We start from the raw sequence: 27,634 nt of genomic DNA on the forward strand, positions 1-27,634 counted from the left end.
AAAAGTCTAACAATGAAAAGCTCATCCACAAAGCTAAACAATAGAAAATAGAATCTAAAAGCTAACCAGTTGGTAATGACGATATCCGTACTTGAAATCTAATCAATTGTCAAACCTATTTGGGCGAAAAGCGTCCACAATGTGGTTGCCAGATCTGTAAAATAGTCATATATCATGTTACATTTTCAAAATATACTATTATACATCGATTCCAGAAATCAAGATAAAGATGATCGATTTCTAGGGATTGATAAGCTTAGGGGCTTGGCAGTGGCTACCAGATAAAGATTCTTTTAAAAGCTTTTGTTGCGATCATCGTGACTTTGATTGTGACTTTTAAAGTTGCACTTACCTCGCATCACTCTGCCAGCAGCAGAAAGGAAATCAGTAAAGCTTAAAGAAAATAAATCTGCCTGGTCATTTCGTGTATGCATCTTTGTCAAAGGATTGTGAAAGGATTTAAAGTTAAGCTAGTCACCCCCACATCCAAGATGAGTGCGGAAATCGAGGAAGTTCTGGAAAAACACAATAATGAGCTTACGTGTGAGAGTACCAGGGATCTTAAGTACCTCAACATGATAATGATATCTAGGAGTTCCTTTCATTTTTAATCACAAACTTTCACCATTATAGAGAACCTTTGCATCCACACCATTGTATCCATGTTGGATAGAATGGCGAAAAAGCCCTGTCCAAAGTTTGCTGGTAATTCGATCATCGACTGGTCAGGGGATTAAAGGAACAAAAGGTTGTACGAAATTATTTTACCAAATCTGTAATCCATAATCATAGGATTCCCTGTTGCCTGTCTCTATCGCTTTATTGGGGTAGGTAAGGCATTGTGACTCACGAGCCTAAACAAATGTTTTGATCCCTCCCAGACTAAAATAAAACTTTACAGCATTATAAAGATGAGCTTGTGTAAGGAAATTGATATGGAAAACAAGATTATAAAGTATCTCGCTCATCCAGACTCAGTATAGTGGAAACTGCCTACGCCTACTCCTTTATCATATTCTATATATTTGTATTATGATTCTCTGCAGCCAAAGTCTACTGTGAGACTCATGCTTGATCATAGATTGTGGCAAAAAGTAAACACAGCGATTAACTCTCGCTTTTCATTCCCCTCACAATTTCTGCTCCGTCATGCAAAGTAGCAGGTTTGGTTCTACTTTTAAAGGCTGAGGCTGTTTGTCAGCGAGTCAGTCGCTTCCGAAGTTCTCCAAACACAACATGGCTCTAACATATATTCTCTTTCAAGTGGTAGTCGCTCTGTTGGCCGTCGCCACCTACATCTTGCATCGGCGGTTAACATACTTTAAACGCCGTGGTATACCATACGATCCTCCGCATCCTTTAAAGGGAAACCTTCAGGGACTGATGAAGACCAAAGGCTTCCACGAAGTCTTACGCGATCACTACAACAAGTTCAAGGACGTCAAAGCCCCTTTTGTGGGTTTCTATATTTTCCAAAAACCCGCTGTACTCGTCAAAGACCAGGAACTGGCCAAGAACATCCTGATCAAGGACTTTTCCAACTTCTCCGAGAAGGGATTGTACTACAATGAGAAGGATGACCCCATTTCGGCACATCTCTTTAATCTGGATGGACCCAAGTGGCGGTCACTTCGGAGCAAACTATCGTCGACCTTCACTTCCGGAAAGATGAAGTACATGTATCCCACAGTGGTGTCTGTGGCCAACGAATTCATCGCCGTGATGAACGAAAAAGTGGAGCAGAACTCGGTCCTGGATATTCGCGATCTGGTGGCCAGGTTCACGGTGGATGTGATCGGCACGTGTGCCTTCGGCATCCAGTGCAACAGCTTGCGGGATGAGAAGGCCGAGTTCCTGCAGTTTGGAAAGAGAAGCCTGGTGGAGAAACGTCATGGTGTCTTGATACTGGGATTCATGCGAACCTATCCAAAACTCGCCAAGAAACTGGGTTTTGTGAGAACTGCCAAACCTATTCAGGACTTCTACCGTCGGATTGTAACGGAGACAGTGACTATTCGCGAAAAGGAAAATATACGGAGGAATGACTTCATGGACATGCTGATCGACATGAAAAACAAAAAAGAATTGACCCTGGAGAACGGCGAAGTGGTCAAGGGCCTGACTATGGACGAGGTGCTGGCCCAAGCCTTTGTGTTCTTCATTGCTGGGTTCGAGACCTCCTCGTCCACGATGGGTTATGCTTTGTACGAGCTGGCCAAAAACCCCCAGATCCAAGACAAGCTAAGAGCTGAAATCAATGATGTGCTAGTGGAACACAACAAGGAGCTTACCTATGAGTGCATCAAGGACCTTCACTACCTCCACCAGGTTATAAATGGTAGGTTCTCAATAAACTTTAACCCATGACTATGTCAACTAATGTATTTTAATTTTCATAGAAACTCTACGTCGTTACACTATTGTTCCACAACTGGATCGCATGGCCAAAAATCGTTACGTAATTCCTGGCCACCCGAACTTTGTCATCGAAGCTGGTCAGTCAGTCGTCATTCCCTCATCTGCCATGCACCTCGATCCGGATATCTACCCCGAACCGTATGAGTTCCGCCCTGAAAGATTCTCTCCCCAGGAATCGGCCAACCGATCCTCAGTGGCGTGGCTGCCCTTTGGTGATGGTCCCCGGAACTGCATTGGCCTGAGATTTGGACAGATGCAGGCCCGTATCGGACTGGCTCTGCTCATTAAGAACTTCAAGTTCTCCACCTGCCCCGATACTCCAGATCCTTTAGTCTACGATCCGAAATCATTTGTCCTCAGCGTAAAGGACGGAATTCACCTCAAACTGGAGAAAGTTCCCCAATAATCTCCTAAAAGCCATCAATATTGTGCCAAATATTATAGATAACAAAAAGCGGACTTTTGTTTACATATTTAGACTAGATTAGAAGTGTTTAGTCTTGTTTGATTAAACTAGATTACATAAACATAGTTGGGGTAGGCTCTGGACCCCTTGCTTTGCATTCCGGCTGTAAAATGTTGTCAACTAGAGGGTGGGACACTGGGAATGCTCATACTTTGTGAAAACATTAGAGTTTTTACAATTGAATAAATTTTCCTTACTTTTAATCGTTAATGGGTACACTAATAGGTATTTTAAAATCGGTAATTGAATTCATATGCAACTTATCAGCTTGGGAGTACCCAAGATTAGAGAACCTGGAATTGTGTTTGCCGGTCACAATGACTATCATGTTTTGCAAAGTTTTACTATTAAAACGCGGCCAAAAAGCTTTACGGCAGTCAGTTGACTTAGCACTGTGAACGGGTTTGCAACTTTTTTTAAAAATATACGACGTAATAGCAAAATATAAGCGAACCATGGATATTGGAACGGTTCTGTTTACGGCCGTTTTGGCACTTGTTGTCTATCTTTTGGCCAAGTTCCGACAATCCATGAAGTATTGGCAAAACGAAGGTATTCCTTGCGAGGAACCCGACCAGCTGATGGGAAGCTTGAAGGGATTGCTGACCAAGAGATCGTTTAATGACGTCTGGACGGGGTACTACAAAAAGTTTCGTGGCACCGGACCCTTTGCCGGATTCTACTGGTTCCGTCGACCGGCGGTCTTTGTTTTGGAACCCTCCCTGGCTAAGCACATTCTAATCAAAGAGTTCAACAAGTTCACGGACCGGGGCTTCTATCACAATACCAAGGATGATCCATTGACGGGTCAGTTGTTTCTGTTGGATGGCCAGAAGTGGAAATCGATGCGTAACAAGCTATCACCCACTTTCACCTCCGGAAAAATGAAGTTCATGTTCCCCATTGTCACCAAGGTGGGTCATGAGTTCATCGATGTTTTCTCCGAAATGGTGGACCAATCGTCCACTGTTGAGGTCAAGGAGCTGTTGGCCAGATTCACCACTGACGTGATTGGCACCTGTGCCTTCGGCATCGAGTGCAGCAGCCTGAAGGATCCCGAGGCCGAGTTCCGGGTTATGGGTCGTCGATCCTTGACTGAGCAGCGGCTTGGTTCCCTGGCAATCGGATTGGTTAATAGTTTCCCTAATGTGGCCCGTCGGCTGGGCGTAAAGACTACCGCCGAACCCATTGAAAAGTTCTTCATGCGTATCGTCCGGGAAACGGTAAGCTTCCGCGAGCAAAACAACATCCGGCGTAATGACTTCATGGACCAGTTGATTGATTTAAAAAATAACACCTTAATGAAATCCGATACTGGGGAGAATGTCAATCTAACCATTGAGGAAGTAGCAGCTCAGGCCTTTGTATTCTTCACTGCCGGCTTCGAGACCTCCTCGACCACAATGGGATTCGCCTTGTACGAGTTGGCCCAGCACCAGGATATCCAGGATCGTGTAAGAAAGGAGTGCCAGGAGGTTTTCGAAAAGTATAATGGAGAGCTAACATATGAGAGCACTAAGGAGCTGGTCTACCTCGACCAAGTTATATCTGGTAAAAAAAAACCATGTTTATACAAAAAGGGCTTCCCAACATTATTTCTTTTGCAGAAACACTTCGCTTGTACACAGTCCTTCCGGTCCTGAATCGCGAATGCCTGGAGGACTTTGTAGTTCCTGAGAATCCCAAGTATGTGATCAAGAAGGGAATGCCCATCCTAATCCCCGCAGGAGCAATGCATCGGGACGAGAAATATTACCCAAATCCGGACACTTTCAATCCGGACAACTTCACTGCGGAACGCGTCAGAGATCGTGATTCGGTACTATGGCTTCCATTTGGAGATGGACCACGCAATTGCATTGGGATGCGTTTTGGCCAAATGCAAAGTCGTATTGGTCTAGCGCTCCTCATCAAGAACTTCAAGTTCTCGGTTTGCAGCCAGACAACCATTCCCATGAAGTTCGATAAGAAACTATTCCTCATTGGCAGTGAATCAGGGATTTATCTTAAGGTGGAACGTGTATAAACCGATAAAAATAACATTAAAAATCTATTAAAATATATTCAAGCGAACAACACATGTTTAATTTTGTTAAAAGGCATTTCGAACTTCTGAGTCAGAAATACGTCAAGTTGAATGGGATTATCTGTGTTGATTACCAGGAATAAAGAAAACTCAACACCTGTTAAAGTTTCATCAGCCTTATTTGTATACTATGTAGTATAACATTAACTGACTTTAAAACGAGATTTGCATTTTTGCAAATAAACTCTTAACTACCGTAGAATAAGTATTAATTCGTTACTCTCTAAAGGAAATGCCTAAAGGTAGGCAACACAAAATTTAAAAATGGTGAGTGTTGATACTTTACGTGTATTGTTTACACGTCTATATCATTGCCAACTTGCATTCGATTCTTGAACGGAATACCTTTAACAATTCTTGGATTGATTCCCCATCGATAAAAACATACTACCACAATATATTTTAAATTTCTCTTCATTTTTTCTGTCCTTTGAAATTTTATAACTGTATGTGGAGATCAATGGGACCCACTGCGATAGCCATATCTTTGCCAATAATCATCCGATTCTTGATCGGAATACCTTTCTCGATTTGTGGATTGATTCTCCATCAATCTGCATCAAAACCTGGAAACAAAATATTTTTTAGATTTTTCTTCATTTTTTCTGGGGGGTCCCCTCCGGAATAATGAAAATGAATGTGGAGGTCAATGGGACCCACTGCGATGCCGTGGGCCATATCTTTGCCAATAATCATCCGATTCTTGATCGGAATACCTTTATCGATTTGTGGATTGGTTCTCCATCAATCTGCATCAAAACCTGGAAACAAAATATTTTTTAGATTTTTCGTCATTTTTTCTGGGGGGTCCCCTCCGGAATAATGAAAATGCATGTGGAGGTCCATGGGACCCACTGCGATGGCCATATCTTTGTCAATAATCATCCGATTCTTGATCGGAATACCTTAATCGATTTGTGGATGGATTCTCCATCAATCTGCATCAAAACCTGGAAACAAAATATTTTTTAAATTTTTCTTCATTTTTTCTAGGGGGTCCCCTTTGAAATATTGAAAATGCATGTAGAGGTCAATGGGACCCACTGCGATGGCCATATCTTTGCCAATAATCATCCGATTCTTGATCGGAATACCTTTATCGATTTGTGGATTGATTCTCCATCAATCTGCATCGAAACCTGGAAACAAAATATTTTTTAGATTTTTCTTCATTTTTTCTAGGGGGTCCCCTTTGAAATATTGAAAATGCATGTGGAGGTCCATGGGACCCACTGCGATGGCCATATCTTTGTCAATAATCATCCGATTCTTGGTCGGAATACCTTAATCGATTTGTGGATGGATTCTCCATCAATCTGCATCAAAACCTGGAAACAAAATATTTTTTAAATTTTTCTTCATTTTTTCTAGGGGGTCCCCTTTGAAATATTGAAAATGCATGTAGAGGTCAATGGGACCCACTGCGATGGCCATATCTTTGCCAATAATCATCCGATTCTTGATCGGAATACCTTTATCGATTTGTGGATTGATTCTCCATCAATCTGCATCGAAACCTGGAAACAAAATATTTTTTAGATTTTTCTTCATTTTTTCTAGGGGGTCCCCTTTGAAATATTGAAAATGCATGTGGAGGTCCATGGGACCCACTGCGATGGCCATATCTTTGTCAATAATCATCCGATTCTTGGTCGGAATACCTTAATCGATTTGTGGATGGATTCTCCATCAATCTGCATCAAAACCTGGAAACAAAATATTTTTTAAATTTTTCTTCATTTTTTCTATGGGGTCCCCTTTGAAATATTGAAAATGCACGTGGAGGTCCATGGGACCCACTGCGATGGCCATATCTTTGTCAATAATCATCCGATTCTTGATCGGAATACCTTTATCGATTTGTGGATGGATCAATCAATCTGCATCAAAACCTGGAAACAAAATATTTTTTAAATTTTTCTTCATTTTTTCTAGGGGGTCCCCTTTGAAATATTGAAAATGCATGTGGAGGTCCATGGGACCCACTGCGATGGCCATATCTTTGTCAATAATCATCCGATTCTTGAACGGAATACCTTAATCGATTTGTGGATGGATTCTCCATCAATCAAAATCCAATCTCCATCTATGCATCAAAGTATAAAACCCATTTGCCATAGCAAAACGTCGTAAGTCATTGTAAGCGTTGGAAATAATAAATTCAATTTTATTTATAGTTCATTTAAAATTTTCATAGTAGGTTCCATAGTACATTTGGAGGTTCTATATTATTAAATAACAAAAAGCTATTCCCATACTTTTCATACTTGGAAAAATGTTCTCACATACTCGTAACACATCGAGATCACTGCCTTGAAATGTAAAGCTGTTCGTGTCTATTTTTAGTTTATTAGTCATGATGCATTTCCATATAATGGATGCAACCCCCTAATTATTTTTATACATTGCATTGAAAGTTTCAACCTATCTTAATTAGTTATAATTGTTTTTCTATTATATTCTGTAACCCCTAAACTTTGCTGACTTTCAGATGAATGCCACCTTCGGCACTGATCAAAATATCATCGCATCTGTATTTGAGAGGAACTTGAGTCTTTGTAGGATGCACTTCAAACTTAAAGTTTTTGATGAGAAGAGCCATTCCAACAATCACCTGCATCCGGCCAAATCGAAGGCCAATACAATTACGAGGACCATCGCCGAACGGCAGGAACGTACACGCCGGACGTTGCATTATCTGCTCCTCGTCGAAGCGTTCCGGAATGAACTTCTCCGGCTCCGGATAGAACTCAGGATCATGGTGGATGGCGTAGGAGGGCACCATGACACCAGTGCCAGGTTCAATGTAATACTTGGGATTGCTGTGCTCATAACGTTGAGTTGCAATGCGAATCAAATGTCCAACTACAGGGCGTTTCCTCATGGTTTCTAGAGGGACAATAGATCGTTTTGTATTTGGGAATACTGAAAAAGTAAAGTATGTTTACCATCGATGACCTTATCCATATATACCAGCTCCCGCATTGAATCGTAGCTTAGTCTCCCGTCATGCTTTTCCAGCACACTGTTAACTTCCAGTCTCAGCTTATCCTGTACATCCTGGTTGAGGGCCAGTTCGTAGAGAGCGAATCCCATGGTCGTGGAGCTCGTCTCGAATCCAGCCAGGAAGAATATAAAGGCCTGGGCGGCAATCTCGTTGAATGTGAGACCATCCTGTTTGTTGCCATTATCGTACTTCAGCTTCATCTCGATCAGCATGTCCATAAAGTCGTTACGCTTCACATTATTCTTCACTCGATAATCCACTGTGTCCTTGATGATGTTCATATAGAAATCCTCGACCTTTTGCACATTGGCCTTCATGCGTAGCTTGGCCGCCAATTTGGGAGCCCCAAACAAGAAGAGGTCCATGGCTCTTCCATGTCGCCGTTCGGTGATGGCAGACACTCCCATTTTGACAAACTCCGCCTTGGGGTCCTTCAGACAATGGCAATCAAGGCCAAAGGCGCAGCTCCCGATGACATCGGCGGTGAAGCGAGCCAAGAGATCCGTGATTTCCAAGCCGCCCTGGCTGGCGGAAACCTTTTCTCCGAAAACCGAAATCAGTTGATCGCCCACATCCAGTATAGTGGGAAACATATTCTTCATTTTTCCGGACGTAAAGGTGGGGGTTAGCTTCTGGCGAAGAGTTTTCCACTTTTGTCCTTCGATGTTTACCAGATTACCGGAGAGAGGATCGTCGCGTTCGTTGTGGAAGATACCACGATCGTGAAACTTGTCGAATTCGCGGATCAACACAGTCTTTACAAAATCAATATCCGTGGGAATAACAAACTTTTTAAAATACATGTAAAATCCCACAAACGGTCCATCGGTCTTGTTTTTGTACTTTATGTACGCGTCCCGGGCGAGTAGCGATATATGCTTTGTTTTCATAAACTCTTTGGTATTTCCAAACGGAATACTTGGTTCATCGTGTGGAATACCGCGGCGCTTCCAGTAGTTAAAATTTTGGTGGACATACCACACCACGAGGGTGATCACTGCCACTAAGAGTGCGATCAAAACGGCCATCTCGAAACTTATGAATGAGTTATTTCAATTCGCTGGGCTTTTTATAGGGGCCAGGCCGACTCGAACGATTAGATACTCTCTTAGCTAGCACCTGGTTCTCTTGATGTGAGCCAATAAAAAGAGACCTACAGTATTAAAACCACCACTCACTCTTATCTGGCAGTTTTTCAAAGCCTCTATGAAAAGGCCTAAATTAGTAACTACCAGTACTTACTTAATATTTTAGAAATTAATAATATAGTAATATTCAACTGACTCTATTAGTATTTCATTACGTATATCAAAGAATAAATTATTTTAAAAAGGATTCATATTGTTTATTTATTTAAACTATTTCTCTTCATTTTTCTGATTCTCTAAACCTGCCGATTAACGGTGACTGAAGAGTAATATTCTATAGAATTGATAAGAGCCAAACATACCTGTCATCATTAACTTGCCTTTTCGTTAAAAAATAAAACTTTTCCTTGCGTTTTTCCCTACAAATAAAAAACTTTAACATTTTAGTGGCCAATTTATACATACAATATTTTGTATATTTTGAAGTCCTACATAATAGATCTTAAAAAACAGTATATTTTTAAAAATGCCAGTCACCCTTGCTTGCATTTTTAACCTGAATTACTGGTTACTGAATTTATCGCCTACCGAATTGTAGCGAATTTCACATACATTGCGCTCTATTGCTCATAATTCTTCATAAGTCTTTATGGCTTGTATAAAATAATATCGAATATTTTTAACCATTTGTTTATATCCAATAAAATAAAATAATTTAGTTTTGTTTGTTTGTTTTCTTCTGCCTAATTATGTGACGTAATTTATGAATGAAAAAGTGCTTGTCATGCTTACTACTGTTTTTGTGGCATTCAACAAGTTTCTTTCCCAAAGAGAGCTTAAAATTCCAGTTAACATTACACACTCATTCTACGTCTTATCTGTAAGATACAAAAGAGTAATTGTATCTTAATAAGTAAACAGAAAATGCAGAGATTTTTCTCTTAAAAAACAAACAGCTGGTTGGGAATTTAAGCTTCTGACGAGATCGTTTTACAAATCCCATGGCTAGAAGGCTATATGTTTTCAAGCGACCAAGTTCATTCTAAAAATAGTTCTCAATTTATAATATAAGCTAATCCCATGTATGAGTAAGTTGAAAGTTGTATAAAATAATAATTGTATAAAATAATAGAAATAGCCTAAGTGTTGGAAAAATAAATTGAGGTAGGTCTAGGCTGTCAAAATAAATTAAGTGAGCCAAATTTATTTATGAAAAATAAAAAATTCTCTTATACAAAACCAAAGAGAGTTGGAATCAAGCAATAATAACAATACATTTTAGAATCTACTTCGACTAGAATCTCGCGTCGCAATCTAACAGTACTGGAAAAATTTAGAGATCCCCCGTGGTTTTATAGACTGTCTGTTCACAGACCGGGAATTCTAACCCAACGATTACATGGGATGGCCAAAATAGGAGACTTTGATACACAAGGGGATGCATATGAAGCATCAGGATATCTAGAGTGCCAGAAGGTGATTAAGAGACACAATGGCACTTTGACGTATAAAGAAAGTGCTTGGAGCCAGTACCCATGGAAGATAACATGAAACATTATATGGCGACCTCGATACCCAGAAATTTTCTACAAATTGAACTTGCCTAATAACCCCTTGTTATTTAAATCAACCAACCGTGACCTCAGCTTTGCCAAATTATGTTGAGGTAGATAAGGTTAATCCAGAACTTGCCAAAAAAACAACCAGAATAGAATAAAGCTTTCGATTCAAGCCCCAATAATTATTAATTGCAAACGCGCAATAAAGATACAATATATACATTCTATTGAAGAGTACTTCTCACTGGTTACCTCTATCTAAAAAAGCTCGGGGCTCTCAGTAAGTTTTCGAAGGCGGACGAGATACCATGCTTCTGCTGCTGGCCGCCGGTTTTTTTTATCGCTACTCTGACGTCATGGGAGTCCAGGCATTCCTTATATCAGCAGTAGTTTTGCTTCTCAGTTATCTTCTACTGAGATGGCGGAGGACACTGAACTACTGGAAAAATGCGGGAATCCCCTGTGAAAAGCCGCACATTCTGATGGGAAGTCTGGCCGGAGTGCAATCTAAGCGATCGTTTTGCGACATTTGGGAAGATTACTATAAAAAGTTCCGGGGCACAGGACCTTTTGCCGGCTTCTACTGGTTCCAGAAACCAGCTGCCTTCGTCCTAGAGCCTTCACTGGCCAAATTGATCTTGATCAGGGATTTCAACAAGTTTACGGATCGTGGCTTTTATCACAACACAGAGGATGATCCATTATCCGGGCACCTGTTCATGCTGGACGGTCAGAAGTGGAAGTCCATGAGGAACAAACTCTCTTCCACTTTCACCTCTGGAAAGATGAAGTACATGTTTCCCACCGTGGTGAAGGTGGGTCATGAGTTCGCCGAGGTTTTCGGTCAGACACTGGAAAAAGACAATATTGTCGAGGTGAAGGATCTGCTGGCTCGCTTCACCACCGACGTGATTGGCACATGCGCCTTCGGGATCGAGTGCAGCAGTCTCAAGGACCCAAATGCAGAGTTCCGGGTTATGGGCCGAAAATCTGTTACAGACCAGCGGCATGGGGCTCTGGGAATAGCATTCATCAATAGCTTCCCCAATTTGGCCCGGCGACTGCACATGAAGATCACCAAAGAGGAAGTTGAACACTTCTTCCTGCGAATCGTCAGGGAGACGGTCAGCTTCAGGGAGCAGAACAATATCCGACGCAATGACTTTATGGATCAACTAATTGATCTGAAAAACAGTCCACTAACCAAGTCCGAGAGTGGAGAAAGTGTTAACCTTACAATCGAGCAAATGGCAGCTCAGGCCTTTGTGTTCTTTGGGGCTGGCTTCGAGACATCATCCACCACCATGGGATTTGCCCTTTACGAGCTGGCTCAGCACCAGGACATTCAAGACCGGGTGAGGAAAGAATGCAACGAAGTCTTTGGCAAAAGCGGCGAGTTTTCTTATGAGAACATGAAGGATTTGATCTACCTAGATCAGGTCTTGTCTGGTAAGTATTTCCACGAAAGAGATTCAGAGTACCAACTAATCTTTAACTTGAAACAGAAACCCTCCGCCTCTATACTGTACTGCCAATATTGAATCGTGAGTGCCTTGAGGACTATGTGGTTCCCGATAATCCAAAGTATGTTATTAAGAAGGGAATGCCTGTCCTCATTCCCTGTGGAGCCATGCATCGCGATGAGAAATTGTATCCCAATCCGGATGTCTTTAACCCGGACAACTTTCTACCGGAGAGGGTTAAGGAACGCGATTCCGTGGAATGGCTGCCGTTCGGCGATGGTCCTAGGAACTGCATTGGAATGCGTTTTGGCCAAATGCAAGCTCGCATCGGCCTGGCTCTGCTGATCAAGGACTTTAGATTCTCCATCTGCAAGGAAACTACCATTCCCATGAAGTACAGCAAAGAAACTTTTCTTATTTCAAGTGAATCTGGTATTTACTTAAAAGTGGAACGTGTTTAAACTGCGCTTAATTCAGAAATAAGTACTACTGGCATGTGGGCTTACATCACTTTATAAACAAACGAGGTCTCTGCTTTATTGTAATTAGAAACAATGAGTGCACATATTCTATAACAGATTTAAAAATACATTTGAAAAGTACGATGACACAATCACCGACTACTCGTTTTGGTCGACAAGCCAGTTTCTGATAAAATTCAAGTACAGAAACTAATGACATGAATTATCATAAATATTATCTATGCGATTACATTCTTTGATTTTGACAACTTTATTGATTTATTCAATGAAGCATTTTTCCTCCCAATGACTCACTGTTGAAATAATTATCAAATAAGTTATTTCTTATCTTTTTAAGAGGCTAGCTTGGTAACATTCAGGTGAATGCCATCCTTGGCACTCAAAAGAATGCTATTAACTTTGAATTTTAGTGGTATTGGTGTCTTTGTTGGGTGCAACTCGAACCTAAAGTTATGGATAAGGAGCGCCATTCCAACAATAACCTGCATCCGGCCGAATCGAAGCCCAATACAGTTCCGGGGACCATCTCCAAATGGCAGGTAAGTGCAAGCCGGACGCTGTTGGATCTGCTCCTCGTCGAAACGTTCTGGAATAAACTTTTCCGGCTCCGGATAGAACTCCGGATCATGATGGATGCCCAAGGTGGAAATCAAAACTCCAGTGCCCTTTTCAATGGTGTACTTGGGATTGCTGGGAACATAGGTTTTCGTTGTAGTTCGAACCAAATGGGCCACAACCGGATGTTTCCTCAGGGTTTCTAAAAAGGAATGGTATTAGAAGATGCCTTAAAGTATCCAGAAAACAATTTCTTACCATCGATCACTTTTTCCAGATAAGTCATCTCCTTCATGCTGTCGTAGTCCAGTTTGCCATTATGCTTGGCCATAATTCCTTCCTGGCTTTTTCCTGGATATCCGGGTTGCAAGCCAGTTCATAGAGGGCGAATCCCATCGTTGTGGAGCTCGTCTCAAAGCCAGCCAGGAAGAATATAAAGGCCTGGGCAGCCAACTCATTGAAGGTGATGCCCTCTTCCTTGTTTCCATTATCGTACTTCAGTTTCATCTCCATCAGCATGTCCATAAAATCGTTACGCTTCACATTGTTCTTCTTTCGATAGTCGATGGTGTCCCTAATGATGTTCATGTAGAAGTCCTAGACGGGCTGTAGGAGACTTTTAATGCCCAGCTTGGCGCTGAGTTTCGGGGCTCCGAAGAGGAGCATGTGGACCAGTTTGCCATGCCGACGCTCAGTGAGCGCCGAATTACCCATCCGGACGAATTCCGCCCTGGGATCCCGGAGGCTATTACAGTCCAGTCCGAAGGCACAAACTCCAATTACATCGGCAGTGAAACGAGCCAACAAATCCGTGATTTCCAGCGGAGTTGGTGTGGCCTCAATTTTTTCGGAAAACACCTGGACTAACTCATCGCCAACATTCTGCACCAGCGGGAACATATTCTTCATCTTTCCAGACGTAAAGGTTGGCGTCAATTTTTGGCGCAAAACTTTCCACTTCTGTCCCTCGATGGTCGTCAAATTGGCGGTCAACGGGTCATCCTTTTCATTGTGGAATACACCGCGATCGTGGAACTTGTCGAACTCCCGTATTAACACGGTCTTTACAAAATCGATATCGGTGATAATGACAAACTTCTTGATGTACACATAGAATCCCACAAAGGGTCCATTGGTTTTGTTCTTGTATTTGACGTAGGTCTGTTTGATGAGTTCCGCTAATTGGAGGGTTTTCATTAACTCCCTGGTGTTGCCCAAGATCAGCTGGGGAGGATCGTGGGGAATGCCGCGTCGCTTCCAATACGTAAAGTTCTGGTGGACCCACCATATAGCTACGGTGAGCACACCGACAATCAAACCGATGAGAATCAACATTGTTCGCAAACTGAAAAAGCACTCCGCCAAACATTGTTTATATTCCGACCGATTTCCAGAGCTTTGGACTCTCTTATCGGGGGAATGCTCTTTGTATTATTATGGGATATTTATGATTCATGATCCATGATGAAAAAGTCTTCACACTAAATGAAATTTAGCAATCATCAAATAATTAAAGAGAAATGACTTCAAGTCTCTTCAGTTGAGTTATTTGTTAGAGATCCCATGAAGAGAAACAAGGAAAATACATGATCTCATATATTAAATCTGACGCTGAAGAATTACTATTGTACTTCCCTTGAACCTGATCTTATGGTAAAAAGTGACTTAAAAGAATTAAAGAAATAAAAACATCATTAAACTTTACCCATTAATTGTATAACAGGTTTAAAGTCAAACTAACAGTCTGAAATCTAATCATGATTACTTTGTAAGAACCCCAACCATATATTAAAATTCTAGGTATATACTGGTTACTTGATATTATATTTAAGAATGGTAAGCTGTTTACAAATTATAATAGAAACTTCAATAGTTTTATTTTTCATAAATAGACTCAAAGGTCTCATTTAGAAATCCTCTCGACCTTTAGGTGTATTCCATTCTCAGCAGAAATCAGTATGTTTTTGATCACAACTTTCATGGGTATCTGGGTCTCTGGGGCGACACTGAACTTATAGCCCCTGATCAAATAGGCCAGGCCAATACAGGTCTGCATCAGTCCGAATCGGAGGCCAATGCAGTTGCGGGGACCATCGCCAAAGGGTAACCAGGTACAGGAGGGTCTCGCGGCAATGGCATCCTCCGTGAAACGCTCCGGCTTGAATTTCTCCGGTTCGGGATAGATCTCTGGATCGTAATGGATTCCCAGGGCGGGTATAACAACCACAGTTCCTTGGGCAATGAAGTATTTGGGGTCCTCAGGAGAAAAGTCTGTCTCGGTTTTCCTCGTAAGATGCGCCAAAACTGGATACTTCCGAAGAGTTTCTGATGGAAAAGTTGGTTACTTTTTGTTTCAAAAACAATCAAATATTACAACTCACCCATTACGACCTGTTCCAGATACTTCATCTCCTTGATGCCCTCGTAGGTGAACTCGTTGTTGTGCTTGGCCAATACTTGGTTGATCTCTTGTCGCAATTTATCCTGAATGTCCAGATTCTGGGCCAGTTCATACAGTGCAAAGCCCATGGTGGTCGAACTCGTCTCGAAACCAGCCACGAAGAAGATAAAGGCCTGGGCCAGCAACTCGTTGAAGGTTAGTCCATCCTCCGAATTGCCCTCCTGCTCCTTCTGGTACATCTCGATCAAACTGTCCATGAAGTCGTTCCTCTTCTCCTTGGTTTTCAGCCTGTAGTCGATGGTCTCCCTCACAATTCCAGTGTAGAAGTCCTCCACTTCTTGGACGTTCAGTTTCAGATGAAGGCGGCGGGATAGCTTCGGGAAGCCAAAGATAAAGAAGTCCAGCCAGCCTCCGTACCTCCGCTCGGCGATCGCCCGTCTTCCCATTGTGACGAACTCGGCCTTGGGATTATGCAAACTATTGCAATCCAGGCCAAAGGCACAGGTGCCGATAACGTCGGCAGTAAAGCGCGCCACCAGGTCGACAACTTCTAGGACCTGGCTTTGTCCTGCCACTGTTTTCTCCCTAAAGACTTTCTCCATTTGCTCCCCCACCTTGACCACAATGGGGAACATGTGCTTCATTTTTCCGGACGTAAAGGTGGGTGTGAGCTTGTGCCTCAGGTGACGCCACTTCTGGCCTTCGATGGCGAACAACGTGCCGGACAGGGGATCATCGATCTCATTGTGGAAAATTCCTCGATTCTCAAAGTGGTTGAAATCCTTAATCATGACTCTCTTGACCAGTTCCAGATCGGTGATTACGGCAGTTCGGGTGAAGAAGAAGTAGAACCCGGCGAAGGGGTACTCAGAACCTTTGTACTTCAGATAGTAGTCTCTAAAAATATGGGCAATGTGTCGCTTCTTGGGCCAGTCCTTTATGTTTCCAAAAACTGGGTGTGGCACATCGTGGGGTATTCCTCTTCGCTGCCAATATCCAAGTCGTCGCCGCGCAGCGAACAGAATCAGCGAAAAAACAACTGCGATCAGAGTTAGGACTAGCGACATTTTACCGGCAAGACGTTCTACTCAATACTGAATAAAAATAAGGTAAACTACGATTGTTATATACAGAAAACTCTCTTAGACTGTTAGAGACTCTCTTGAAAATGAGCTTTTTTAACCATTATACCCCCTGATAAACCTCAACGTGAGAGATCTCTTGATTAGAATCACAAAAAACACATATTTCCTGATTACAAATATTAATATGTGTTTGCTGCTCAATTGTTCAAAAAGTTAGTCTCTTGACGAAATAATAAGTATTCGGATTATTTTCTCTCAAAACTTATCAAATTTTTTACCCCAAAAATGATTATAAACAATTTAGTACACTCGAACTATTATCTAGGTTGTAGGAACTCTATTCGACTATAAAAGTTTATGGATGAATACATATTTTATTGATTAAAAAAACGATAAAACGACAAAATTGATTAAATATACAAAAAATCGTTCTTTTGATTAAGGGAGCTATCTTCAGACTAGTAGTCTCTAGAATATTAATTGGATATCTTTTCCACCTTCAGATGTATACCATTTTCGGCCGAAAGAAGAATATTCGGTGTCACAAACTTCATAGGTATTTGAGTTTCCGGAGCAACTGAAAATCTGAAACTTCTGATCAGGTAAGCTATTCCTACTTGTGACTGCATCAACCCAAATCGTAGACCGATACAGTTGCGTGGACCTTCGCCGAAGGGCAGCCAGGTACAGGATGGTCGGGCTGCAATGGCCTCTTCCGTAAACCGCTCTGGCTTGAACTCATTCGGCTCAGGATAAATATCCGGATCGTAGTGAATGCCCAAAGAAGGAATCAAAACACTGGTTCCCTTGGCTATAAAGTACTTAGGATCCTCGGGTGAAAAGTCCGTCTCAGTGTCTCTTGTTAGATGCGCCAGGACGGGGTACTTTCGTAAGGTTTCTATAAGGCATTAGAGTTTTTGAATATTCAACGTGTATTATTTAAATCTAACTAATTTATACTAACCCATTATGACCTGATTTAGGTATTTCATTTCTCGGACACCCTCGTAGGTAAACTCATTATTGGTTTTAGCGAGACCCTCAGTAACTTCCTTTCGCAACTTGTCCTGGACATCCTGGTTAAGGGCCAGTTCGTAGAGAGCGAATCCCATGGTGGTAGAACTCGTCTCGAAGCCAGCCAAAAAGAATATAAAGGCCTGCGCCAGTACCTCATTAAAACTTAATCCATCCTCAGAATTGCCCTCCTGCTCCTTCTGGTACAACTCAATCAAACTGTCCATAAAGTCGTTCCTCTTCTCCTTGGTTTTCAGCCTGTAGTCGATGGTCTCCCTCACAATTCTACTGTAGAAATCCTCCACATCTTGAACATTTATTTTCAGGTGAAGGCGGCGGGATAGCTTCGGGAATCCGAAGAAGAAGAGGTCCAGCCAGCCTCCGTATCTCCGCTCGACGATCGCCCGTTTACCCATTGCCACGAACTCGGCCTTGGGATCATGCAAACTATTGCAGTTCAGGCCAAAGGCACAGGACCCGATGACATCCGAAGTAAAACGTGCCACCAAATCGACCACTTCGACGACTTGGCTTGAAGCTGTTTTCTGGTTAAACACCTTCTCCAATTCCTCTCCGATTTTGGCCACAATGGGGAACATGTACTTCATCTTTCCGGACGTAAAGGTGGGCGACAGCTTGCGTCGCAGGTGGCGCCATTTTTGGCCTTCGATGGAAAACAACGTACCCGAGAGTGGATCATCTTTCTCATTGTGGAAAACTCCACGATTCTCAAAGTGGTTAAAGTCCTTGATCAACACTCTCTTGACCAGTTCCAGGTCTGTGACGATAGCCGTCGGAGTCAGGAAGAAGTAAAATCCAGCAAAGGGGTTATTAGAACTTTTGTACTTATTGTAGTAGTCCTTAAATATCACTGAAAAATGTCGCTTCTTGGGCCAGTCCTTAAGGTTCCCGAAAATGGGGTGGGGTGCATCGTGGGGTATGCCCCTCTGTTGCCAATATCCGAGTCGCCGCCGGACAGCAAACACAACCAGGGAAATCAAAACACAAATCAGTGAAAGGAACAGCGACATTTCGATGACACCCAGCTTTCTAAACTGAATTCCCGTGGGGGGAGCTACGATTTATATAGGCGTACGGCCCTCTTATCTTTTAATGTTTAATCTTAAAGTGGTTCATATTGATAAGAGGCTAAGTTTTGTTGCTTCCAACTGGTCCTACGACAATACTTATTACTTACCTTTATATGTCTTTCCAAAATAAAGATTTGTAAGCTATATAATGCTAAAATAGGATGTAAGAACTCTCAAGATTTTCTTTATTGTATATAATAGACAGAGATTGTTTGTAGCTTTTTCTGACAAGATTGTTTCATTTGACCAACTTTTCTACCTTCAGGTGTATTCCGTTTTCAGCGGAAATCAGGATGCTCTTGACCACAACCTTCATAGGGATTTGTGTCTCTGGAGCAACGCTGAACCTGTAGCTCCTGATGAGGTAGGCCAGTCCTACGCAAGTTTGCATCAAGCCAAATCGTAGGCCAATGCAGTTCCGAGGTCCTTCGCCAAACGGTAGCCAAGTGCAAGAGGGCCGAGCTGCAATAGCTTCATCCGTAAATCTATCAGGCTTGAATTTCTCCGGCTCAGGATAAATATCCGGATCATAATGAATTCCAAGAGCGGGAATCACAACAATTGTTCCTTTGGCAATAAAGTACTTGGGGTCCTCGGGCGAATAGTCCGTCTCAGCCATTCTTGTTAGATGCGCTAAAACCGGGTACTTGCGAAGGGTTTCTTGGGAAATATAAAGTATTAATAATATCAATTTATAAATAAAACCACTTGCAACCTACCCATCACGACCTGTTCCAGGTATTTCATTTCCTTGATGCCCTCGTAGGTATACTCATTGTTGTTTTTGGCGAGGACATCATTGATTTCCTTTCGCAACTTGTCCTGGACATCCTGGTTGAGAGCCAGTTCGTAAAGAGCGAATCCCATGGTGGTCGAACTCGTCTCGAAACCAGCCACAAAGAATATAAAAGCCTGGGCCAGCAACTCGTTGAAGGTCAGTCCATCCTCCGAATTGCCCTCCAGCTCCTTCTGGTACATCTCAATCAGACCATCCATAAAGTCGTTTCTTTTCTCCTTGGTTTTCAGCCTGTAGTCGATGGTCTCCCTCACGATTCCAGTGTAGAAATCCTCCACATCTTGAACGTTCAATTTGAGATGTAAACGGCGGGATAGCTTCGGGAATCCAAAGATGAAAATGTCCAGGAGACCTCCATAGCGATGCTCAGTGACCGCTCGTTTTCCGATCGTCACAAAATCCGCCTGGGGATTGTGCAAACTATTGCAGTTGAGTCCAAAGGCACAGTTTCCGATTACATCAGCGGTGTAGCGGGCTACTAGATCCACCACCTCCAGAACTTCACTCTGACCTGGCGCCACCTTCTCACTGAATACCGCGTCCATTTCCTCACCCACTTTAACGACGATCGGAAACATGTGTTTCATTTTTCCGCTCGTGAACGTCGGCGTTAGCTTGTGCCTCAGGTGACGCCACTTCTGACCCTCGATGCTGAACAGATTTCCAGTGAGCGGGTCATCGATCTCGTTGTAGAAGACACCCCGATTCTCAAAGTGATTGAAGTCCTTGATCATTACTCTCTTGACCAAGTCCAGATCGGTGAGCACTGCGGTTCGCGTAAAAAAGAAAAAGAATCCTGCGAAGGGATACCCTGAACCCTTGTACTTCTCATAATAATCCTTAAAGATAGTAGCTATGTGCCGCTGTGAAGGCCAATCCTTGATATTTCCAAAGAGTGGATTTGGAACGTCATGAGGGATCCCTCTGCGCCGCCAATAACCATGTCGTCGTCGAGCGGCGAATATGATCAGCGAAAGCACAATAACAACCAGCGACAATAAAAGCGACATTTTCCGACCACGTTCAGTTTGAAACTGAGTTTAAAAGTATAGTCTCCGGCGTCTCGGTGCCCAAAAGCCCTCTTACGATCTCTTAGAACCAGTTTTATGAGGCTAAACTTTTATCATATTATCTTTATTCATCAGCTGGCGAAATGTTTGCACTGTACTCTGAAGAGACTCTGAGAATAACAAACAAAACTTTCTTCCCTCCATAAGATTGCAAAAGTAAGACAAATAATACGCATTATTTTCAAAAGCTCCAGTGGAATCTATATATGTATCTATAAATCTATATATATCTAAAAATTACGTAATATTCATGAGCAAAAATAAGCCTTGAATACGAACTCATTGATCCAGAAAATAAATGATTATAAACAGATTGGTATTCTGACGAAATAATGCAATATAGAGCAAAGTTAGTACAAAAGTTGATAGCGCCTAACGTCCCAATCTTTTTTTTCTAGTCATGCTTCACAGGCTTTTTGTAGAAATGCCATTCACTCTTACACACTTTAATACAATTGATAAAAAAGAGTCGTGTATTTGGTAAGGCACACAATCACAATTTTTTTAGCTTACTCAGCTCTTGAACCTTTAAGTAGATTCCATTCGCTGGACAGAGAAGAATATTCGACTTAACAAACTCGATTTTTGGCTCAGTTCGCGGACAGACGCTGAAGTGAAAGCGCCTAAGTAGGTGAACCAGGGCAACGGTGGTCTGCATCTTCCCGAACCTCATTCCAATGCAATTACGAGGGCCATCGCCGAAGGGCAGCCAGGAGGCGGTAGGACGCAGAGCCAGCTGATCCGCCAAGAAACGCTCCGGTATAAATCTATTGGGTTCGTGGTAGATTCTAGGATCGTGATGGATTCCGTAAACGGGTATTAGAAGCATCTGTCCAGGTTCTATATAGAAGTTACGATCACCTTTGGCAGCATAGTACTGCTTGGAGACGCGGGTAAGCTGGGGTAGTACCGGGTACTTCCGAAGGGTTTCTAGAATAGGAATATGATTATTCTGGGTTGTGTCTGTTTTGTATCCATGATCACTCACCTGCAATAACCAGCTCCATGTAGCGCAACTCCTGCATGCATTCGTAGGTAAATTCCCCCTGGTGCTTTTTCTGAGCCTCATCGATTTCAGTCCGCAATTTCTCCTGCAGCTCCGGCTGCTTGGCCAACTCGTACAGAGCGAATCCCAAAGTGGAAGCTGAGGTGTCAAAGCCAGCGGCGAAAAATATAAATGCCTGTGCGGCAATCTCCTCCAGGGTGAGCTCGCCGCGCTGTTTCATCTCGATCAGGAGGTTCATAAAGTCATTCCGGACAATGCCCTGCTCCTCGCGCATCCTTACAGTTTCGCGGACGATTCCGACATAGAAATCCGTGATGTCCTGATGGATCTGGCAGAAACGAAGACGTCGGGCCAGATTGGGGAAACTCTCGATGAATAAATCGACTAGTTTGGAGTGACGTCGCTCCGAAAAGGCCCGTCTGCCCATCACGGCAAACTCTGCCTCGGGATTCCTAAGGCCATTGCAGTCCACTCCGAAGGCGCAGCGACCTATGACATCGGAGGTGTAGCGCGCCATTAGACCACCAACTTCCAAGATGCCACACATGGAGTTTTCGGCGAGCTCACCGCACACCCCAGTTAGTTCCACGCCCACCTCGCAGACCGTGGGGAACATGAACTTCATCTTTCCGGAACTAAATGTGGGTGTCATTTTAGTCCTCAATGGCCGCCACTTGGGACCGTCGATTCGAAAAAGGTGCCCCGTCAGGGGATCGTCTCGTTCGTTGTGATACATCCCGCGATCCTCGAAGTTGGCAAAGTCGCGTATTAGAACCTGTTTGGCCACCTCCAGGTCTAGAATCAAGACCACCGGACGGAGCATTATAAAGAACCCCGCGAACGGAGCTCCACAGTCTTTAAACTTCTCATAGATAGGGGTGACGATGTCTATAAAGTGCTTAGTTTTCCGGAAACCATCCATGTTCCCCGTGGGAAAAGTGGCCGGCACATTTCCGATTCGCCGCCGGGTCCAGTAGCTATAGCGAGTCCGCACAAACCAAAAACCCACCGCCAGGGCGATCAGGACTACGGCGATCAGATCTCTCATCCTACCTCGATCGTGGTTTCACTTTTAACTGAATGAGGCAAAGATTTGGAATCGTCTCAATACTATATAATGCCTAATCAGCTGCAGTTCCAATGTAAACAAGCCTAATTATAGCCGATAACCTCGTCTCGGATTAAAACCACATTGAAACAAATTGGAATCGGAGAATAAAGCTTTGAGCGGAGAATGGAGCAAAGTCGAGCGAAAATAGGGAGATAGGTCAGGAAAAGAGGAGAGGAGAAATAACTGAAATTAAATCTGCCTCGACATTGAAACACAAACTACTACTACTAATAACTACTAGTTTTTAAATTTTCACATTGACCAAATCGGCAATTGCAAATTTATCCAAATTATTTAAAATAATATATTATTATCAGTATAACGATTATTTAGTAAAAGTATTGAAATAGTTCTTAAAATTCTTAGTTCTTAAAAAGATTTTTAATGAATAATACTTTTGGGAAAAAGCTAAAATTAAGTTTATGTATTCATTTAGTAGAAATTTAAGATTTTATAAAAGAAAAATTTAAATCTTAACTTCATTTAAACTTGGAGCGCCCTTTTTTTATTATGTTTAGTAATTAAACCATTTTGAAGGTACTGTTTTCAAATTTTCAAGTTTTTAAAAGTTTCAAATTAAGCTTGAAGTAGAAAAACCGTTATCTTGGTATTATTCTTCAGTTTTCGATTTTGAAACTTGGTCACACTATCGTACCTGAAATTGTGCAATAGAGGTCTTTAATGGTCCTTTTGACCAGATTTATCAATTAAACCAGAAAAATGAGCGGTCGAGGAGTTACTAGCATATTAACGATAGGAGCCACCGCCCTTGGCGCCTTCTACCTGGGCTCCCACTTGGAGCGTCAGCGGCGTATCGATGGACCCTCCGACGGACACCCCCGTCTACCGGGACTTCCTACTTTTGGGACAGTTTCGGCGGCCAGTTTGATTCCTGCCCAGGAAAGCAACATAAGTCTAGCAGCAACACCATCAAGGATTGGACAAATCATGAAGTACGGATTCCCGGGATTGGATAACGTTCGCTCCCACTCCGACTACGTGCTCTCCTACGACCGCCGGAATCGAGTGCCACACTGGGTGTTTGAGCACCTGACACCGGACTCTGTGGCCAAAAACGATGCTGTTGACCGGGCCAAGTGCGACTTCAAGCAGGATGAGAGCATTCATCCGTACTTCAGGTCTCAGAACACGGATTACAGGAGGTCTGGATATGATCGCGGTCACATGGCCGCTGCTGGGAACCACCGGTTGCATCAGAAGCATTGCGAGGAGACCTTCTACCTATCCAATATGGCACCCCAAGTGGGCCAGGGTTTCAATCGCGACGCGTGGAACACCCTGGAAATGCATGTGCGAAAACTTACCAAAATCTATCCGAATGTATATGTCTGCACGGGCCCCTTGTACCTGCCCCACAAGGAAGGCGATGGCAAGACTTATGTTAAGTACGAGGTTATAGGAGCGAACACGGTGGCAGTTCCAACCCACTTCTACAAGGTTGTTGTGAGCGAAGCCGCTGACCAAAAGCTCCACATGGAAGCCTATGTTATGCCCAATCAGGTGATCAGCAACGACACGCCAATAAGTGTATTCCAAGTGCCCCCAGAAACTGTGGAACGAGCGGCTGGACTACTTTTCTTCGACCAAATGAACAGAAAACAACTGGCCACCGTCAATGGCAAGAAAGTCTAGAATTTGTTAACTTTGTTTTTTGAAATGTAAATAATAGTTTTGATAATTTGAAGGGAAAACATTCTCCCCAAAGAAAATAACCAACTTAGTTTTGGTTTTAGTTTATTTGACCAGGGAGAGTCCCTTGTTTTAATGTAATTTGTTTCTTTTCCAAGGAACTTGTGAACGTTAATAAACGTAATCAATTAATACAGATATACATAGAGATGAGGCGTTGCGCGGGTGTTCTTGATCGTGAGGAGTTTAGCAAAGCGAGAAGGGGATGCGAATCTGAATCTGTCGGGTGCTGACTGATGTGTAAGGTGTTAGTGGATCGATGACAACAGTCTGTCTACATGCCGCCGTCGTTCTTGGAGCGCACATCGTCGATCTTGAGTATCATCTTGACGAGCTGCGTAGAGAGAAGGATCTGCTGCTTCTTCGAGTGCAGAGACTCCACCACGTTGTGGTTCTTCATGTCCGAATCACCCGTCAACATGCAGTCCACTCCCAAGCTGGGCTTCTTCTCGGCCACCTGACTGGCCTTCAGCTCCGACAGCGTCTCCACGGGATGCAGGCCACTGTTCTCGGCCAGGGCAAGCGGAATGCTCTCCAGAGCAACGGAGAATGCGCGGAAGGCGTACTGCTCCAGCGTGGACAGCTGGTCGGCTTCCTTGGCCACGGCCAGCGAGCAGCTGATCTCGGCAGCACCACCACCGTACACGATACGCGAGTCCTTGACCAAAGAACGCACCACACAAATAGCATCGTGGATGGAGCGCTTGGCCTCGGCGATGATCATAGCATTGCCACCTCGCAAGAAGATGGTGACAGCCTTGGAGTTCTTGCACTCCTCAATGACCAGCATCTTGTCCTTGGATGTACCAAAAGCTGAAAGGGAGAAAATATATATTAGTTCTTCCTTTTAATAATCCTTTCCACCATCACTTACCCATTTCTCGGACAAGACCAGCTGTTCCCAGCTTCTCGGCCGTGAGCTCCTCAAAACGCGGAACAATGCGGCCACCAGTGGCGATAGCGATGAGCTCGATCTCGGGTCCTCCAACCCAGCGAACGGCGGGCAGCTCTTGCTGGAGCAGCAAGTGGTTGGCTTCGTCGTCGAATCCCCACTGGCAGATGGCCAAGGTGGCGCCGGCATCCTTGACTTGCTTGACCATTTGGGTGAACTTCTCCTGCTCGTACTCGCGCAGCGCCCTGTAGTCCTCGGCGGAAGTGACATCCAACTTATGCTTGGTCTTGGGCTTCGGGGGCTCGAACGGGCAGGTGAGAATGGCCAGTTTGACGTTCTTCAGCTCTTTAGGCATCTGAGAGTGGCTCAGGGTCTTGTCCACGATGACACCCTTAACCAGCAAGGAATCCTCCATGCGACCACCGACCTTAGTTTCAATCTTGATCAGCTCGAAGTTGACGTCCTTCTTTTCGATGTCAGCCACATTGAGGACAGCATCCACGGCCATTTCAGCCATCTGACGGTGGCACTTGTTCACAATCTTGCTGCCCAAAGTGGTCATGGCGATCTGGATGAGCGGCTCCTTGTTCTTGGGGTCCACGGGGAAGGGCTGGGCGATAGCATCCAGCTGCTTGATGGCGCACTGGGCGGCAAGCTCGAAACCATCGGCGATACGAATGGGATGGATACCCCGATCGATCAGTCCCTCTGCCTGTTCCAAAAGCGCTCCAGCCAAAACCACAACACCAGTGGTTCCATCGCCAATCTCGTCGTCCTGCGACTGCGACAGCTGCACCATCAGCTTGGCGATCTCGTGGTCTACCTCCATCAGCTTCATGATGGTGGCGCCGTCATTGGTGACGGTCACATCGCCATCTGGGCTGACCATAATCTTGTCCAGACCCTTGGGACCCAGGGAAGTCTTCAGGGTGGAGGCGATTTGGCGAGCGGCCATAATGTGAGTCTGCAAGGATACAAGAAAATTAATTAAAAATTAGTTGTTGCATTTTATGGAAACTAAACGTGTGCCAAGCTTTGGAAAGACTCTTTGTGGAGGCGCGTGACTCAGCCGGCGACGCAAGGAAAACATCTGTGCGGCGTTTTAACCTCAAAATTGCTAAGTGACGTCAGATTTTGTAAATTTTTGGCCAAAACAACTGTGTTACATAGAAAAATAATATGGCTAGGATCTGATAACACTACGGAGCAGGATATATGATACTTTTCATTAAAGTTTCGAGTCACTGGGCCACTTTGAGCCGGCTTCTGTGACCATCTGGAACGTTCCACAGACGATGCGTCATTGTTTGGGTTCTCTTTCGAAAAAAAATCAAACTTAGTCTGGGGTTGAGTATTTATCCGACTTTTTGTTAGCTTTCCGTGAAGATGAAACGCCTGCAGACATTTCAAAGCGTCCACTCCTCCTTTTCAATTACCTTAATGGCATCTGTTCCTGTGATGCGCTTCTGACGGTCTTGGTCGCGCAGAATGATGAAGGGCCGACCATATTCGTCGAACGCGAACGTTCCGGGAAAGGCGCTCATTGTTTTCGAGTTTGGCGGAACACAATTTTCAACAATATAATTAAATAAGTTTGAAAAAGGCAGAAAAAACTCGGATCACTCGTACCTCGTGGTGACAAGTGCGTAGAGTGCCCGTGCTCGATGATTTAAAAAGTCCTATATCCCGCCTTTAGGATTTTAAAAAATACTAAATATTACCAAAAATCCTAATCCATTTTCAAAAACGAAGATCAATAATGGAATCTGGTGATAGATGATTAAAATATAAAAAAAATTAAATAAAGACTACAAAATATGGAAAAAAGCCATAAAAATTCCAAAACCAGTCGCTGCAGTATATTTTCAGTGAAAACATACCATAAAATTGCCTAAAAAATCCACGGCAAATCCTATAAAAGGCCCGACCCGTAGTATTTTCGTCTGTTCTACCAGATTTATCAAAGCAAGTGCAGCAAATACTTGGAGTTTCGTTCCATTTAAACAAAAGCCAGTTTTCTCCACGAAAGCCCTCTTTTTGTTCAACTCAATTCGTTCTACGTGCGTTAATTTGCAACCATTAAGTGTGAAAATGCCATCCAATATGAATAATAAACTGTAAGTTTATATGGAGGAAAAAGTGCCAGTTCGATTTTGTAGTGTGAAGAAAAAAAAAATGAGAAAATAAAAAAGAAAAGAAAAGTGCGAAGGAGTTCGTAACACGACCCCTTTCATTGGTGGCATGTAGGCTTGGTTGTAATGGTTTGTAGTGTAATAGTTTTAGTGTAACCTGCTAATTCGGGTACTGTGGTGTTGGTTTTTTTCACGTTCACAT

At 43.2% G+C, this 27,634-nt stretch overlaps 9 protein-coding genes and 1 pseudogene across 9 annotated transcripts; 4 read left to right on the forward strand and 6 right to left on the reverse strand.

Moving 5' to 3' along the window:
* Positions 1-1,185: 1,185 nt before the first annotated feature.
* On the forward strand, positions 1,186-2,981 carry LOC6495484 (cytochrome P450 6a8). Its single transcript, XM_001958911.4, has 2 exons — positions 1,186-2,338; positions 2,400-2,981. Exons 1-2 carry the CDS (start codon positions 1,237-1,239, stop codon positions 2,822-2,824), a joined length of 1,527 nt encoding a protein of 508 aa, XP_001958947.1. The 5' UTR covers positions 1,186-1,236; the 3' UTR covers positions 2,825-2,981.
* A 268-nt stretch (positions 2,982-3,249) lies between these two features.
* On the forward strand, positions 3,250-4,957 carry LOC6495485 (probable cytochrome P450 6a21). Its single transcript, XM_001958912.4, has 2 exons — positions 3,250-4,435; positions 4,492-4,957. The coding sequence occupies exons 1-2, from the start codon at positions 3,340-3,342 to the stop codon at positions 4,908-4,910; spliced, it is 1,515 nt and encodes a 504-aa protein (XP_001958948.1). The 5' UTR covers positions 3,250-3,339; the 3' UTR covers positions 4,911-4,957.
* A 2,417-nt stretch (positions 4,958-7,374) lies between these two features.
* Positions 7,375-9,026, reverse strand: LOC6495154 (probable cytochrome P450 6a20). The gene is made up of 2 exons (XM_001958913.4): positions 7,919-9,026; positions 7,375-7,859 (listed from the first exon to the last, which is right to left on the reverse strand). Exons 1-2 carry the CDS (start codon positions 9,003-9,005, stop codon positions 7,441-7,443), a joined length of 1,506 nt encoding a protein of 501 aa, XP_001958949.2. The 5' UTR covers positions 9,006-9,026; the 3' UTR covers positions 7,375-7,440.
* Positions 9,027-10,897: 1,871 nt separating this feature from the next.
* Positions 10,898-12,700, forward strand: LOC6495486 (cytochrome P450 6a9). Its single transcript, XM_001958914.4, has 2 exons — positions 10,898-12,073; positions 12,130-12,700. The coding sequence occupies exons 1-2, from the start codon at positions 10,933-10,935 to the stop codon at positions 12,546-12,548; spliced, it is 1,560 nt and encodes a 519-aa protein (XP_001958950.1). The 5' UTR covers positions 10,898-10,932; the 3' UTR covers positions 12,549-12,700.
* A 133-nt stretch (positions 12,701-12,833) lies between these two features.
* LOC6495153 lies at positions 12,834-16,641 on the reverse strand (annotated as a pseudogene).
* Positions 16,642-16,964: 323 nt separating this feature from the next.
* On the reverse strand, positions 16,965-18,690 carry LOC6495152 (probable cytochrome P450 6a23). The gene is made up of 2 exons (XM_001958916.4): positions 17,575-18,690; positions 16,965-17,508 (listed from the first exon to the last, which is right to left on the reverse strand). Exons 1-2 carry the CDS (start codon positions 18,653-18,655, stop codon positions 17,087-17,089), a joined length of 1,503 nt encoding a protein of 500 aa, XP_001958952.1. The 5' UTR covers positions 18,656-18,690; the 3' UTR covers positions 16,965-17,086.
* Positions 18,691-18,872: 182 nt separating this feature from the next.
* On the reverse strand, positions 18,873-20,559 carry LOC6495151 (probable cytochrome P450 6a17). The gene is made up of 2 exons (XM_001958917.4): positions 19,435-20,559; positions 18,873-19,375 (listed from the first exon to the last, which is right to left on the reverse strand). Exons 1-2 carry the CDS (start codon positions 20,519-20,521, stop codon positions 18,954-18,956), a joined length of 1,509 nt encoding a protein of 502 aa, XP_001958953.1. The 5' UTR covers positions 20,522-20,559; the 3' UTR covers positions 18,873-18,953.
* A 472-nt stretch (positions 20,560-21,031) lies between these two features.
* On the reverse strand, positions 21,032-22,636 carry LOC6495150 (cytochrome P450 6a22). Its single transcript, XM_014907687.3, has 2 exons — positions 21,570-22,636; positions 21,032-21,511 (listed from the first exon to the last, which is right to left on the reverse strand). Exons 1-2 carry the CDS (start codon positions 22,633-22,635, stop codon positions 21,075-21,077), a joined length of 1,503 nt encoding a protein of 500 aa, XP_014763173.1. The 5' UTR covers position 22,636; the 3' UTR covers positions 21,032-21,074.
* Positions 22,637-23,303: 667 nt separating this feature from the next.
* LOC6495487 (endonuclease G, mitochondrial) lies at positions 23,304-24,548 on the forward strand. The gene has a single exon (XM_001958919.4). It carries the CDS (start codon positions 23,419-23,421, stop codon positions 24,349-24,351), a length of 933 nt encoding a protein of 310 aa, XP_001958955.1. The 5' UTR covers positions 23,304-23,418; the 3' UTR covers positions 24,352-24,548.
* Positions 24,437-26,975, reverse strand: LOC6495149 (T-complex protein 1 subunit epsilon). The gene is made up of 3 exons (XM_001958920.4): positions 26,737-26,975; positions 25,283-26,264; positions 24,437-25,221 (listed from the first exon to the last, which is right to left on the reverse strand). Exons 1-3 carry the CDS (start codon positions 26,842-26,844, stop codon positions 24,683-24,685), a joined length of 1,629 nt encoding a protein of 542 aa, XP_001958956.1. The 5' UTR covers positions 26,845-26,975; the 3' UTR covers positions 24,437-24,682.
* Positions 26,976-27,634: the final 659 nt, after the last annotated feature.

The sequence above is a fragment of the Drosophila ananassae genome, chromosome 3L (assembly GCF_017639315.1).
Source record: "Drosophila ananassae strain 14024-0371.13 chromosome 3L, ASM1763931v2, whole genome shotgun sequence".
Lineage (NCBI taxonomy): Eukaryota > Metazoa > Arthropoda > Insecta > Diptera > Drosophilidae > Drosophila > Drosophila ananassae.